This window comes from Ostrinia nubilalis, chromosome 30 (genome assembly GCF_963855985.1).
Source record: "Ostrinia nubilalis chromosome 30, ilOstNubi1.1, whole genome shotgun sequence".
NCBI lineage: Eukaryota > Metazoa > Arthropoda > Insecta > Lepidoptera > Crambidae > Ostrinia > Ostrinia nubilalis.
Window position 1 is genome coordinate 1,995,001 of NC_087117.1, and position 15,852 is coordinate 2,010,852.

Consider the following 15,852-nt stretch of genomic DNA (forward strand, 5'->3'; position numbering starts at 1 on the left):
GGCCAGTGGGAAAATGTCAATATTTACCATTCCATCGCAGTTGTCGCGGGTGTAATTGAGCACCTTCCCAGTTGTCCCCAGTGAGGGAAATTGCGAATGATTTTTGCTAACATGTCCTCAATTCAACATAAGAAGACTGGGAAATTTTTGTGATCAATCTTCCCAGGTGACTCCAGTGGGGGCCAGTGGGAAAAATTTTTTTTCTTACCTTTCCAAAAGCGCCATCGCCGAGCTCCCCTATCATGTCCCAGTGTTCATTGGGATCGCAATTGTCGCGGATGTTGTTGAACACCTTCTTCTTTTTCGCGTCATTGCCGCCACCTAGGTGCAGCACCTGTAATAGCGGGCAAAATAATATCGTCAGTCTTGTGGAATTGCCAAACTTATGTGGCAGTGGTCAGGGCATATAGCTCGTAGAACTGATGGCCGTTGGGCAGGGTAAATACAAAGTTTAGCGTGGATTAACGGGGAGTTTCGCCGAATTTTGTCAGTGTGTGCGTGCGCGCCGCATACGTATTGGCGCGCTCACATACAAACCGCGCTCGGTGCGTTTCTATGAAGATACTCTAAATCCTACTCATTTGTATTTACTCTGGTAATAGTGACGAGTTTCTTACACATCTTCACTGGCACATTTATAGCCCCAAAGCAGTGGTATGGTGGCCATACACGTTAGGGTTTGCATGATGGTTTTGACCGTACATGCTTAACCGACATGCAAACCCTAGCGTGTATGTTATAAAACTGTACAGTTATTGGTGCGTGTACATGCAACCTAACGAATATCAAAAAAGATATTTTTGCCGCTCGGTTATGTTTGCGCACATGCATAACCGAGCGTGTGTGCGCCCTCTCATGCTTGCATGCACCACATTGCACAGTTTTCTCTCAGTCTCCTATAGTCTGTGGCAGTGAATGGTGGTGAATATTTAAGACACTCATGTGTTCTCCCTGTTGCAAGAAATCTTAATGTTACAGCTAGGTTTGGGCTGTGCGTTGATAGATCACTATGTCAGTCAGTCACCTTTGAGTTAAATAAATTTAGATTGTACATGCAAACCCTAACGTGTATGTGCTATAGATAACTCGGTTATACCTGTCGGTTAAGCATGTACGGTCGTAACCATCATGCAAACCCTAACGTGTATGGCCACCAGTAGGGTAATACTGGGACGTGTAAAAGCGCCTTTAGACTATTTGCAAAAAAAATGTGTCGGTGGTGTATCAAAAAGGACAATTTTTATTAGTATGTAGGGCCCATTTCAGGGATCTTACACACGTCCCAAATACAGCTTGCCCTACCACCACCTCGGAACAACATATGGGCTGGTGCAGAAAACCAGTGATGGAAGAAACTCAGCATAAATAATCATCATTTTAGCCATAGGACGTCCACTGCTGAACAAAGGCCTCAATGATTTCCATGTTGACCGGTTGGCAGCGGCCTGCGTCCAGCGCCTTCCTGCTACCTTTATGATGTCGTCGCGATTTAGTATAGTAAGCTCACCTTCTTCAGATTGTTAAAGAACGACATTTTGTGTGTTGCGCGCCACCCGGCGCGCGATGCTCAACCGTCTTTACTCATGGCTGCTGCCCGCTCGACTCTCTGCAACAAACGATATACAACTTCAGATGTTGCTGCGACATTCCCATCAACTGACATTTATCAACAATAGCAGCCCGACGCGAAGTACCGTATTTGTGGTGTCAAACCCCAGAAGGGGGAGAATTGACTATGAGAAGGGACATGGATTAGAGAAATTTGTAGGGAGTCAAGCAAAGCGCCCGGGGAAAAGAGCCCAGAGCAAGTACCCGCGCGCTCTCCCGAGATTCGGTTCGTACGCCGTGAGGCAGGCGAAAACTGTTTTGGTAGCCCGCAAAAGTTAAATAAACTGAACAGAATGATTGAAAATGAAAAATGTTTTATTTCACTCTTCTAAACTGCACCTTGCAGTCTACCGTTGACATATTTTCGGGCATAGTAGACCTCACAGGTCAAAAGTTTGGCCACCCCTGCTGTACACTGTACAGCAATGGTTCCCAAACTTATTTGTGACGCGCCCCCTTTCGACCATATAAAAAACTCAAGCAGTCTGGAATGCATTCTCTCAGCGGTCGCAGGTTTCTTACAGATGGCCCGCGCCCCCCTTTAAAGTCTTTGCGCCCCCCACTTTGGGAACCAATGCTGTACAGTGATGCGGCAAAATGTTTGCGGTGCGGCGCCGCACCGCACCGTGTGGCTTCTCCCTCAACAGATATCACATCTAGGTAATCACTACACAGTATAAAACAAAGTCGCTATCCACTGTCTGTCCCTAAGTATGATTTAGATCTTTAAAACTACGCAACGGATTTTGATACGGTTTTTTAAATAAATACAGTGATTCAAGAGGAAGGTTTATATGTATACTTAGCACCCGTGCGAAGCCGGGGCGGGTCGCTAGTAATTTATAAATGATTGGATTTCGAAGGAACAAATATCCATTCTCACAAACATTAGCGTTTATAATATTAGTATAGAAATATCAATATAGCTGACTCATTAATTATTAAACATTTATTAAAACTATCGAAAGTTGTTTAAATTAAATTACGTAATTTTACGCTTGGTTTATTAGGCCTAACTTATTTTAATATTATTAATACGAGTGAAATTAAACATGTTTTATCTAAGAAACTACTTCGAGTTTTTCCAAAATATTTTCTGGGCCTTTAAACTAATCTTGTTTAAATTATTATTTAAACTTTTTGTTCACATTCGCTTCAGCGTATATTGAATACTTATGTGTAGTGAGTATTGCCAATAAATATCTGTTTGTTTGTCGCTTCAAATCTCCGAAACGTCAGAACTGATTTGGATGGGACTTTCACTGGTCGATAGCGAATTTTACAAGAACTTTTATTTAAGAAAAGTTATTGGTTTCTGCGTAAAGAAACTCAAGTCCCTTTAAGGTTCAAGTTATATTGCCATTTTAATGTGAACCTTAAAAGACCTTTACCATAAGGTCGAAAATAATTTAAAAATTTCAATATATTATCCGCTAGTGTTAAACAAGTAAAACATATCAACTAACATTACAAAGCTCGCGTTGCGACCACACCCAGTCCGCATATTTCCTTATTTGCTGTTGTGTCTTATGTCCACGACAATAAGAGTTATTTTCGTTTGTGATCCACGCTATCTAGGCAAGGACGTTCGCAAGGTTGCTCAAAATGGCGGTATTTAACACAAACTAATAAGGATGGGTATAAGAAAACAATGGGAGTGTTACAAACAAATGATAATAGCTCCTAGTCTAGACAAACAGATTTTTTTATAAAGATTTAGCAACTAAGGCTGGTTTTAGTGTCACGCGGACCGTCCGGTGCGGACCCGCTCCGCACGGCCAATCTGTATGAACTTCTAGGGAGCGTTTTAGAGTAATGCGGCCCGGAGGAACCGCTCCGCTCCCTAGTAGCAGTTCATACAGATCGGCTGTGCGGAGCGATCCGCACTGACAGTCCGCGTTACACTAAAACCAGCCTAAGTAGCGGCCGCCGCCCGCAACTCCGTACGCATGGATTGCGTTTTACCCCCTTATGGGTTGAATTTTGCAAAATCTAAATGAGCACCTACGTTCTAATAGGAACCCCCAAAATTTGAGACTCCTAGCACTTGTAGTTTCTAAGATTTCGTGATGAGTGAGTGAGTGACTTTCGCTTTTATAGATAACTATAGATTTTGTGCAATACAAAAAAGTATCAAAGGATTTTTCCAGTGTTGCAGCACTGGATGCGTTCTACGGGCAGTGGTCAGGTCAAAGCATAAAGTTAATATTCCTTCGGAACCACTAAAACCACGAGCTGTCAAACGAAACCAATTTCGGATGACACTGGATATCATTTGTGTCACGTGTGTCAGTGTCAGGATTATTTCACTGTGTCCGTTTTGTACGATAAATCAATCACTGAACCAGTCATCACGTTTCTGAAGCACTATTTCTCACAAACATCCACGATTTCACTCACGCAACATCTGAAAATATCTCAGAGTTCAGATTTTCAGCGTGCCACTAAGTACCTCTGAACTGTTAAATAGTTGCAAAAAACGGTTCTATTTGACGTGACGGCGACGGCATCACGCGTCTTTATTTATCATACAGTGTTGCTGTTAGTGACATCTCGCTCGCTTAGTTCTTTGTTGCTCTATTCCGCTAGGTATATTAACTTTATGGTCTGATCAGATCACATCAATATAAAATGTAGAGAACGACAATGTTGTTCATACATGATGCGGGCTGCGTTCAGTTTGACCTGACCGCCAACCAGCGGACCTAAGATGCGCGCTGCGATAAGTGGTTATCACGCCATTTTATCGATTTTGCCCATACATTTTGACGTCGATTAAGTATATCACGGCGCGCATCCTAGCCCGGCTGGATGCGGTGTCAAATCCTTATTGTAGTCCAAGAGAGATTGTAGTCCACGCAGGCGAAGCCGCAGGCGGAAAGCTAGATACGAAATTTCTTTCATTCACACACGGTAAACAAGTGGATATAAATATTTATTTTCGCTACGCGTAGGTGACGGATCATGATCATTCACAAAAATAGCACTCTTAGAAGACTTGATCAGATGATCATTTGACGTAGATAATAGTCCTCAGAGCATAGACTATTAATTTTCGTTTTAAAATAGCACATAATAATAATTAATTTACAATCTATACTAATATTATAAAGCTGAAGAGTTTGTTGGTTTGTTTGTTTACTTGAACGCGCTAATCTCCGGAACTGCTGGTCCGATTTGAAAAATTATTTCAGTGTTAGATAGCACATTTATCGAGGAAGGCTATAGGCTATCTATCCGGAGTTTAGCTGTTTATGTGAGTCTTTCAGCGACTTGGCCTGGCCCATTTTTAGTTTGGTCCACGGGCCAAGTCGCTTGATTGAATTTTTAAATATTTTTTCTTTCGGCAACTGGGCCCACTCGATTCTAAAGATTTTTTATTGATTTGGTGCTCAATTTATTAATAAAACTTTGAAAGTGGGCCCAGTTTCCGGAAGAAAATATGAAAAAATTCAAACCGCGGCGACTTGGCCCGTGGACCAAGTTAAAAGTAGGCCAAGTCGCTGGAAGACTCGGGTCGTGCTCGTGGAGACTTAATGACTTGATGATGATGATTGTTATATTGAAAAGTATGAGTATACATTTACAATTTAACAAACTTTAATTGACTTAAACAGAATTCATTCAGTTGTCCAGCAAAGCATTTTATCAGTGACATTTCCGCTTACAGCCTGATAGGGACAAAAATAATTGATGACTACTTGAAAATGGTTGGCGAATGTTGGGGCAAATAATGATATAATTTCTATAAGGGATATTGTCTGAGAATCTCCTTCTTTTTTGAAGTCGGTTAAAAAGTACAGTCAACAGCGCATGCTATTAATTTTCGTTGCAAGATGGCTCTAATGACAACAACATATACGCATAACAAGCAGCAAATCGAACGCATAGTGTTGAATAGAGCTCTGTGATTGGTTTGTGTGTCACCCTGTGCGTCCACTTGCACTGTGAGACTTCATAGTAATGTTTGTGAATACGGGCGATAAAATATATATCACAGTATTTAGCTTTATACATGTCATTTGTGACTAATAAGGAGCTTAATTTTTCATTATGAACCTCTTATGTACGGATCTGACTCACACTTGCCAGCTTTTTTACTATTGTTAATAACTGATCAAGAATTTTATTAAACTGCGTGTGTAATGAGATGATGCAAGAGCTTTTAATCGTAGACATAATGACGATATTATGCGGTGACGTCATAAGGACGAGTGCAATCGTAGGGAAACATGCAAAACGCGGACTTCTCATCCCCGCGTTAGTCATGATGACATCACCGTTTGTTGGTGACGCGTGGTCTAAGTCATGAAAACAGTCAAATGCGAGTTGAAATATATTTTCCTCAGCATTTAATCGCAGCTTTGCCTCAATTTTGGTCTGAGAGAAAGACAGCATAATGTCACTCAGAAAATCAGCTGTTGTTCATTCAACAGCTGAGTTGCTGAGTTCCAGAGACCAATTCATATTGCTCTGTGGTGTTTTCACACATGTTAATGTTAGTCAATATCTTTAACTTTTATCTCTACTTCTACATCTTTGTTTCCATTCGGAAATCTGTTTACTCCACAATATAAAGACGGTTTTCCAACAGATATGGCCTGCTACATTTTAACTCTTCATTTTGGTCTTCTGTCGAATAACCTCGATCCGGATTTTATCCCTTAACAAGATCCCAAGCTGAGCTGCTAATGTGATAATACTTTCACCGCCCCACACTAAATGCGTAAACGAACATTTTTAACGCACTCGCTCATCGCTTATACCGCAAGAGACAATATCCAATTGAGCCAGCAACGAGGGGCTTGACTTCTAATTGATCCGAGACTCAGATTAATTTGTGAAACTTTGACGTCTTTATTTCGACGCAATAAGAACTAGTTTGGAAGAGCTAGGGGTGGTTAGATAGGATTAGTTGTAGACTTGCAGTGACCCTTTGACCTGGCTGTGTGACTGTTTGACAGCCGCGTGGATTGGTGGTAGCGAACTACTATGCCAGAGGTCGCGGTTTCTATCCAAATCGCATCAAAACAAACATTTGTATGAATTCTTTTTATCTGTTATGTATATCTTAAGATCTTAATTTGGAAATTTGGAATGGATTATGTATGACATAGTTTTTGTATGGCAAACACAAACTTAGACGCCATTTTTTCCCTAACTCAATTGATTAATTCATTTATGTCAGGTCTACTAAAAAACCTTTACAGTTCATATGAATTAATTGGATTTTCAGGGCTAGAATTTTGAGTTCATTTAAAGAAACTGTATCTCGGAATTATTGAACAACTAGCTTTCCGCCCGCGGCTTCGCCCGCGTGGAATTTTGTCTGTCACAGAAAAACTTTATCGCGCGCGTCCCTGATTCAAAAACCGGGATAAAAACTATCCTATGTTCTTTCCCGGGACTCAAACTATCTCTATGCCAAATTTAATCAAAATCGGTTGCGAGGTTTAAGCGGGAAAGCGTAACAGACAGACAGACAGACAGAGTTACTTTCGCATTTATAATATTAGTTGGGATGGTGTTAACTAGGGATGTTGCGGATCCACTTTTTTCCACATCCGCGGATGCGGATGCGGATGCGGATTTTAAGAGGCTCACATCCGCGGATGCGGATGCGGATGCGGATCTGTACAAAAAACTTAAGTGTTGGCTTAGTAGAGAAAGAAACACAGCCTTATTTATCATTTTTTATTTAATAATAAAGTAGAGAATGAATTACTTTTAGTAATTATTATATAACCTAATAATGAAATTTGAAAAACTGTCTTAAACTACACTTTTAGCTAAATTTTAGTTCATATGACAAATCTAAGATTTTGGATTCAAAATTCAGTTTTACGCAACTCGTAGGAACGGCCCTTATTAAAGAAATTACAAGTGTTTAAATAGCTACCTAATTACCTATATAATTACCCAAAACTACTATAATATCATAAGGATAAATCAGCGATGTCAGACAATAATAAACGCCCGACGTAACAAAAAAAAATATTGCATAAAATATACCGGCATCATTTTTTATTTTCTGTAGCTTTTCGTTATTTGCTTTTTCAAACAAAACAAACTTCTTAGCGTGCATTGATTTCAAATGATTTATTAATGACGATGTTGTTCGGCCCTTTCGCGAATATGTTTTGTTACATATTTTACATTGCGATTTCTCCCGTTCGTTGTCCACAGGTTTGAAATACGTCCAAATTTCACTTTGGGTAGGTGTTGGCATAGTTCACTTATCCAAATAGTAAATAAAACTTTACTTAAGGTTCGTAATACGAATGAAGGTATTACGTATTACGTTAAACAATACAGTTAGTTCAGTTCTTAACAATAAAATCAAACGTACGCTTCAGTTCTTGTCACTTGTCACAACTACTCACTAGTAATTACAACAAAACAATAGCAAGACGCGCCACCGTCACTGATTCACTGAGGTCCAAAAACAAAAATCATTGCTTTCCTATTGGTCAATCAACACATTCGGTTGACGCGCGCCACTCGCCGGGACTGCCCCTTTCTTTCTTGTCGCGACCTGCTACAAATCCGCATCCGCATCAGATCCTCGTCGATTTATGCGGATGCGGATGCGGATGCGAATGTCAAAATCAATGCGAATGTTCCGCATATGCGGATGCGGATGCGAATATTCGCAACATCCCTAGTGTTAACCACCCAACTCAAAATCCCATCAATTTACCTATCTTTACTATGGACCTACGTCGACGACTCGTTTCTATTCACAGATGCACAACTTATTCAAATACATACATTCCACACAGAATGTCGTTTATCAACCGGTCTTGGATCCATATTGTGTTAGATTTATTGACATACTAATTGTAGCTTGCGGATTCGTTCGCGTTTATTCGATAAAAAGTCACCTAATGATAACAAAGTTGAGCAATGTGTTTTTTTTTTCTAGGGTAGGGCTTGTTTTATGTCCGCTTGGCTGGCTACCACCATCTTACCTAAGTATGTCGCCATAACAACAATGTTAACAGCATTGTTGTGTTCCGGCAGTTAGAGGTAAGATAGCCAGTTCCTCCATGGTTGAGGATTCCGGGTGAAGCTCGCTTCCACCTTCGGCCTGATCGTCACTTACCATCAGGTGAGATACAGTCCAAGAGCTTCCTCGTTGTGGTTAAAAAAAAAAGAATTATTATTTGATATTTCATCAAAATTGGTCGAACTATTTAGGCATATACAAATGTCACAGACAGAGTAACTTTGCCATTTATAACATAGTATAGAATATTGGATACGAAATAATTTTGTGTCACACCCACGCGTCGAACGCCGTTACATTCGGCCGAGTTTTTTAAGGGAATTTTTTATGTTGACCACAACTGACAATACAGCAAGCTTGGCCGATGAAGAGATTCACAGGAAAACCAAAATGACCGACATAGTGGCAGTGGGCGGGGCACATAACTTGTAGATCATAGGCCGAAGACGTATCGTGGACCGATGATCTGGTGAAGGTCGCGGGATCATCACTTTACATCAGGTGAGATGCAGGCCAAGAGCTTTCTCGTTGTGGATACGTTAATTACAAAATAAGCTTACTGCTTCTAGTTTCCACTGTTTTAAATTAGCGAACTAGGTCTGATTAATAAAACCATCTCATTAGTTAATTTAAATGCCCAAAACATTAATTTAGACGTTAATGTTACCTATTTATTTTAATGTTGGGCATTAGAAAACGTGTGTAAGTATTATGACGGACTCTTTTCATCCATTTTCCTAGTAACTTTAGCTAATCAATTGAAATTAACAAAAAGATACATAATATTATCATCATTTTACGCTCTTTCACAAGGTTTTTATGTCAATTGACCAATGACCATATTATAAGCTTTCAAATAAAAATTCCAGGTAAAAAATATTAATTTTGTTTACAAACCTATTATGGTAAGCAAAGGCACTAAAACATTTGAATTTCCTTCAGGTAATAAAGCACCCAAGGTATTTTCTATATTCTAAAATATTTTAGTATTAAAATTCTTTACCGGCTTGGAATTTACGAGGTTTTTGTGTACGGCCCTAGGAATGCGCAGGCGACGCCCCTATGTCTAAATAGATGCTAACTGGACAACGCGAAGTACAGTCGCGAGAAAAAGTGGCTACAATTTATTGATTTTTTTTTATATCTGTAATTTTTTTTTAAATCGCATCACGAATTGCTAAAGCCAGGCACTTTCATTTTACAAAATATCTAAGACAATGATTTTGAAGAAGTCAAGTTGTGAAGTGACATTCTGAAATACATTATGTAAATTATTTAATAACTATAGTAATAAATTGTGCTCACTGTGTTTAATAAAGTCCATTCTATTCTATTTTAATGAAAATAGTATTTGTTTAAATATTAAAAATGTCTTTGCACTTGTCAATTCTAATATAATCTTATCATGGGTAAATAATGCGAATGTGATAATCGCAAACACAATAACTCAGTACGTCATTTTAAATCTACTTAATTTACAACTTTGAGGCTGACTTTTTAATTTTTATTATTTAGATTAATGATTACTTATTACGTAAAAGTATTTTTTATTTTTATTTAAAAAACCTATCGGCCAACTAAAAGTCGGTGGTCTGCGCCTAGGCTTATTGGCCCTTCGTTCTTACAATATTAAACTAGGATTTCTTTTGCAAAGAAGGCAAAAACATAAGAACTATACAACTTTTGAATCTAACATTGGCAAAATTGTGGTCACCAAGACCATCTATAAAAAAAAAGAAAAAAAAAAGAAAAGAAAAGAATAAGCTGTTAAGCCCTTTCTACACAACCAAATGTGTGATCGAGTGTACTAACGCGTCCCTGCGCAGTGACACGCTTTCCAACCGACCTGTGCACGTGTTGAAATCTTTATTTGTTATACCCAAAAGGTATTTTGTTTAATTTATAATTTTACACTGAGATTTTTTAATATTTTTGAGTCTTCCAGCGACTTGTCCCACTTTTAGCTTAGTCCACGGGCCAAGTCACTGGATTGAATTTTTAAATTATTTTTTCTTCCAGCAACAGGGCCCACCTTCAATGTGCATATTAATAAAGTCGCTGGAAGAAATATATTGTTGAGTTGTGGAACTGTTTCTTTGAGAAAGTTAGCCCTCAATTGTCTAGTATCAAGATTGATATTAAAGTTTGACCAATGATATTAAAGTTTTTTTTATTAATTACTCCACTTTGAGCCAAGACTGTAAGCCTTTAAAAAATTGGCTGATAATAGTGACTGAGTTTTTTGCGCTGCTTCTTCTCAGAACTGGCCCATTTATTGTCCCGAAGCAGTGGTAGAGTTTATACTGGGACGTGTAAAAGGTGTTTTTAAAAGCCTGCTTACAAAAATAAAATGAGTTTTTATAAGTTTTTTTTAATGACAAGTAGCGAAAGGAACTAAAGTCACCTTTTAGAAACAACATAAATTGTCTTATAGGCACAGGTTAATAAACAAAGAGTTTCAACGTAATATTTTGTTTAACTGCTTAGTGGTCTTGCTAATTGTGTTAGTCATAAAATAACCATTTAGTTGACGGTTTTTTTATTACAATAGTCACACTTGCTGTAGAGTTTAAAAAGTAAACTCACGCCTCGGTCAGGTGTAGATGGGTGGCCTTTTGAAGTAATTTTATCTTCTTCTTCACAAACAATGCTTGCTTAAGTGAAGTAGAAAATCGAACGAACAGCATTGAATAGATCTCTGTGATTGGTTCGTGTGTGACCCTGTGTGTCCACGCGCACTGTGAGAGCTCATGGTAATGTTTGTATATGGGCGTGAATTTCTTGCGCTACTTCTTCTCAGCACTGGCCCGTTTATTGTCCCGAAGCAGTGGTAGGGTTAAAGTATTACTGGGAATTGTAAATGCAGTTTCTTGCGCTGCTTCTTCTCAGCACAATCATCATCATCAGATCATTTACGCCCATAATCACAAACATTACTATGAGGTTTCACATGTTATGGACGCATAGGGTGACACACGAACCAATAACAGAGCTCTATTCAACGCTGTGCGTTCGATTTGCTGCTTCACTTAAGAAAGCATCGTTTGTAAATACGGGCGTTAAGTCTCCACTGCAGGAGCACGACCCTTTTCGAATTTACCAGAGGCAAATGGAGGATTTGTCCTACACCCCCCACGCTGGCCAGACGGGTTAGTTAAGCCAGACGGGCTAGAATGCACGCCATGATAAAATCTTATCAATGATTTTAGACGACAAATGTATGGGCTTATCGAGTTCAATCGATAAAATGGCATGATAAACGCTTATCGCGTCCATCCTAGGCCTACAGGTAGCAAATACTGTAGTATAATTAGCCTAACACCGTACTACATCGACACCGTTAACATTCATTGTAGCAGTTAATTAATCAATTGAATATTAATAAATAACTGTCGACAACACGGGATATGTTTAATTTATTACTATTACCAGATTAAATACAAATGAGTAGGTCATCTTCATAGAAACGCACCGAGCGCGGTTTGTATGTGAGCGCGCCAATATACGTATGCAGCGCGCACGCACACACTGACAAAATTCGGCGCAATCACGACTGGCTCCCCCGCTAATCCCCGCTAAATTTTGTCAGTGTGTGCGTGCGAGCCGCATACGTGTTGGCGCACTCACATACAAACCGCGCCCGTGCGTTTCTATGAAGAATACCTACTAATTTGTATTGACTCTGCTATTACTTATTTACTTGCGTGTTATACAGTCAACGTTAAATTGTGACACCCAAAGTAGTCAATAAGTTCGAAACACGTCTTTGTTACAATTGGAATAAGGTTGTGTTGTCAACTTTTTGGCCACTTTGGGTTACGAACTATTTGACCCTACATTCGTTTGCCAAATGACGTCCACTGCTGGACAAAAGCCTACCCCAAGGATTTTCACAACGACCGGTCTTGCGCATCCAATTGCTTCCCGCGACCTTCGCCGGATTGTCGGTCCACCTAGTGGCAGTCTTCTCTTCAAGCCCGTGGTCGCTACTCGAGAACTTTTCTGCCCCAGCGGCCATCAGCTCTACGAGCTATGTGCCCCGCCCACTGCCACTAAATTTGGCAATTCTGCGGGCACTGTCTGTTTACTTTGGTTTTCCTGCGTATGTCACCGTAAAACTGTGAAATCTGTCAGATTTTAGTCTAACCTAACCCACTGTAAATAAAATTTACAATCTCACGCGTTAAATTATAAACTGACGGAGATTCACGGTATTTTTAGTGAATTTTATAGTGTGTATTACACTATTTAGTGTCACTACCCGCATCGCACTCGATGATGAGATTATCTCACATAAACTACATCTAGAGATAAGCTGCGTATGTGCGAATTACACAAGCACAATGTAAACTATAGTAGAAGTCTCGCATAGAAGCCAGTAGTGGCTTTTAAAGTGACCCTATAAAGTGCTCTTTGAGGCATAGTTCAGAGACCTTATGCTGTTACAATTTGATGCAAATGTACGGGAACTGTCTATTATCGCTGGGTCCGAACTGAACCAAGTCTAGAAGCAAAGTAACAGATATTGGTTAATGAAAGGTTCGTTCGTTCGTTTCAGCCAAATGACGTCCACTGCTCTGCCGCACAATTTATAAACGCAGTAAGTAACACGTGAACAGTTTCGAGAAAAACGCGATCAAAGTTGAAATTTTATTTTGGGGTGTCTACAATTAGTTACGCAAATATTTGTAAAAAAAAATATATGGGCTTATAGAGCTAAACTCAAAGTTTATTTTGATATGAGGTTTTTGTATTTTAATTAATATTTTGTATTTAAAATTATTAAAAAACTGTTTATGTTATGGATTAACTAAGTTTTCGTTCGATACTTACTACCCATGAATGCAGTATGATTGTTCCTTACTGCGTTTATCAGTAGTTTACGTTACTTACGGTACATGTGTTAAATGATTGATTTAAATTTTAGTTCTTACAACGTAATATATGCGCCGTATCTTTACAACTTACTGCATTTATGAGTGGGAGTGTGAATCAAAATAATTTATCAAAACTTTAAATGCGCAGTAATAATACAATTATACTGCGCTTATCATAAGCCAATAACGCTTTCATGTTGAACTTTCCCAAATGACCAAGGGGTAAATGAAACAAGTATTACAAAATAATTGCTGAGATCGCTTGTTATTCAATCAAAAATTAAGATATGGCACCCACTTTTAGATCTTAAATATACCAATCTAATAAAATAAAGACTCGGTCGTTCGTTTAGGCCGAAAGACGTCCACTGCTGGACAACGGCCTCCCCCAAGGATTTCCACAAAGACCGGTCCTGTGCCGCTCGCATACAGGCACCTGACGCGACCTTCACCAGATCATCGGTCCACCTAGTGTGAGGCTTGCCCAAGCTGCGTCTTCCAGCTCATGGTCGCCACTCAAGAACTTTCCTGCCCCAGCGGCCATCAGACAACTTATAGAGTCTCCAACCTTCAGAGGAGTGGGTACATACAGCACGGCATTTGACATGATTTTTGTCTTGTCCATTAAAGACCCATTTGTTGAGGCTCTATTGAGGCAATCGAGGATTGAGCTTAGATCCTCCACGTTCTCACTCAGCCATGACTACGATATCGTCCGCGAATCAAAGATGGGTGATGTACTCGCTGATGATATTTATGCCCAATCCGCTCCAGTCCAGAAGCTTGAAAACATCTTCCAGAGTGGTAGTGAACAGTTTTAGAAATATGACATCTCCCTGTCTGACCCCTCGCTGAAACTGAAGTCCTGGTCCCGGAGACGGACTGACATTGTGGCCTATTTGTACAAGCCCTTCAACGATTATATCTATAGTGAATTTGGCACCGTTGGAGAGACTGTAGCTTGAAGAAAGAAGTCTTTCTCATAGACCACAAATGCCAGACAAAGTTGCTGATTATTCTCCTCAGTTATCTGCCATAGATAAGTATGAGTGGTCTATCGTACTAAAGCCTTATCGGAAACCGATCTGTTCGGGAGGCTAGATGTCGCGTGAAACCATTCATGATGACTCTCAAAAACAGAATCAGAAGTGAGATGGGTATAAAATAAATTCTTCAACAAGGTTTTATTGCCTTTTTTGAAGAAGAGTATCACCACACTTCTGTGCTATGCCGTAGGCGTTTTTCCCTCAAGGATGACGGAATCGAATAGCTTCTAAAGAGCCTTTAGTACCGGCGTTCCGCCTGATTTCAGAAGCTCAGCCGTGATTTCATCATCGCCCGGTGCCTTGTTGTTTTTCAGCTGTTTGAGAGCCATTCTAATCTCGTACAGACACGTCCGGGATATCTTCGGTATAGTGTCGGGTCAATCTAGCTCTTGGGTCTTCGGCTAGATTTGTCATTTGGACAGGTTTTCAACTTCTTCCAATAACGTAAGAGTCAGCCACTGCGTTCATAACATGTTAACACCTAGGCAGCACTCTGATAATCCTTAGTATGTACGCAGTATAATTGTAATTACTGCATTAATATTAAGTACAAGTCATCTGTTTTTCCTATGGAAACATAATATCAGTGTGTGTTTAAGTGGAATTACTGCACATATACTATGTGCAAGGTGAACTTAACAATTGTAGAAACATAATAAGAATGATGTAATTGGCACATACTGCACTATTACTGTGTAGCAAATTAAGTAAGCGCGAGTATTCACGTAATATTAAGTTATTATGTGCTCTTACTGCTAACATAGTATGTGAAGAAACCTACAATCTGCTCTTTACTGCGTTTATGATAATATGTATCTTCCGTTCTAAGATAGATAGAAAAAAACGGGTCTTTGATTCTTATAGATCGCGATGTCAGGATTCAGAATATTCAAAACAATCATAAATGCAGTAAGTGGTACTTACTGCGTTTATAAATTGTGCGGCAGTGCTGGTCAAAGGCCTCCCCCAAGGATTTCCTTAACGACCGGTCCTGCGCTGCCCGCTTCTAGGCTTTTCCCGCGACCTTCACCAGATCGTCGGTCCAACTAGTGGAGGGCCTGCCCACGCTACGTCTTCCGGCCCGCGGTCGCCACTCGAGAACTTTTCTGCCCCAACTAGGGTTGCCAGGCGTCCGGCTTTTTAGGGACTTGTCCGGCCAAATATTGCCTTGTCCGGCCTGTCCGGCTTTTGTTAGGCTTTTTATTTGGTTGCCGAGCCAGACAAAAGTCGAGCCACAGAATCATATGAAGCGCACGCATCAGGATGTTGGTTAGCAACCGATGATGATAGTACCAGGCCTGTTCATCTCCGC

General features: G+C 39.9%; 2 protein-coding genes across 2 annotated transcripts in view; one reads left to right on the forward strand and one right to left on the reverse strand.

Annotated features, from left to right (window-relative positions):
• The window catches only part of LOC135086140 (uncharacterized), a 221,352-nt gene that overhangs the window by 91,817 nt on the left and 113,683 nt on the right, over window positions 1-15,852 (forward strand). The gene's annotated exons all lie outside the window — the stretch shown is intronic.
• LOC135085898 (serine/threonine-protein kinase 10) overlaps window positions 1-15,852 on the reverse strand; it is a 74,458-nt gene that overhangs the window by 49,452 nt on the left and 9,154 nt on the right. The window contains exons 2-3 of the mRNA XM_063980683.1: window positions 1,508-1,606; window positions 209-334 (exon numbers count right to left, since the gene is read on the reverse strand). Of these exons, the coding sequence (XP_063836753.1) occupies window positions 209-334; window positions 1,508-1,534 (153 nt within the window). The 5' untranslated portion in view covers window positions 1,535-1,606. The remainder of the gene's footprint in view (window positions 1-208; window positions 335-1,507; window positions 1,607-15,852) is intronic.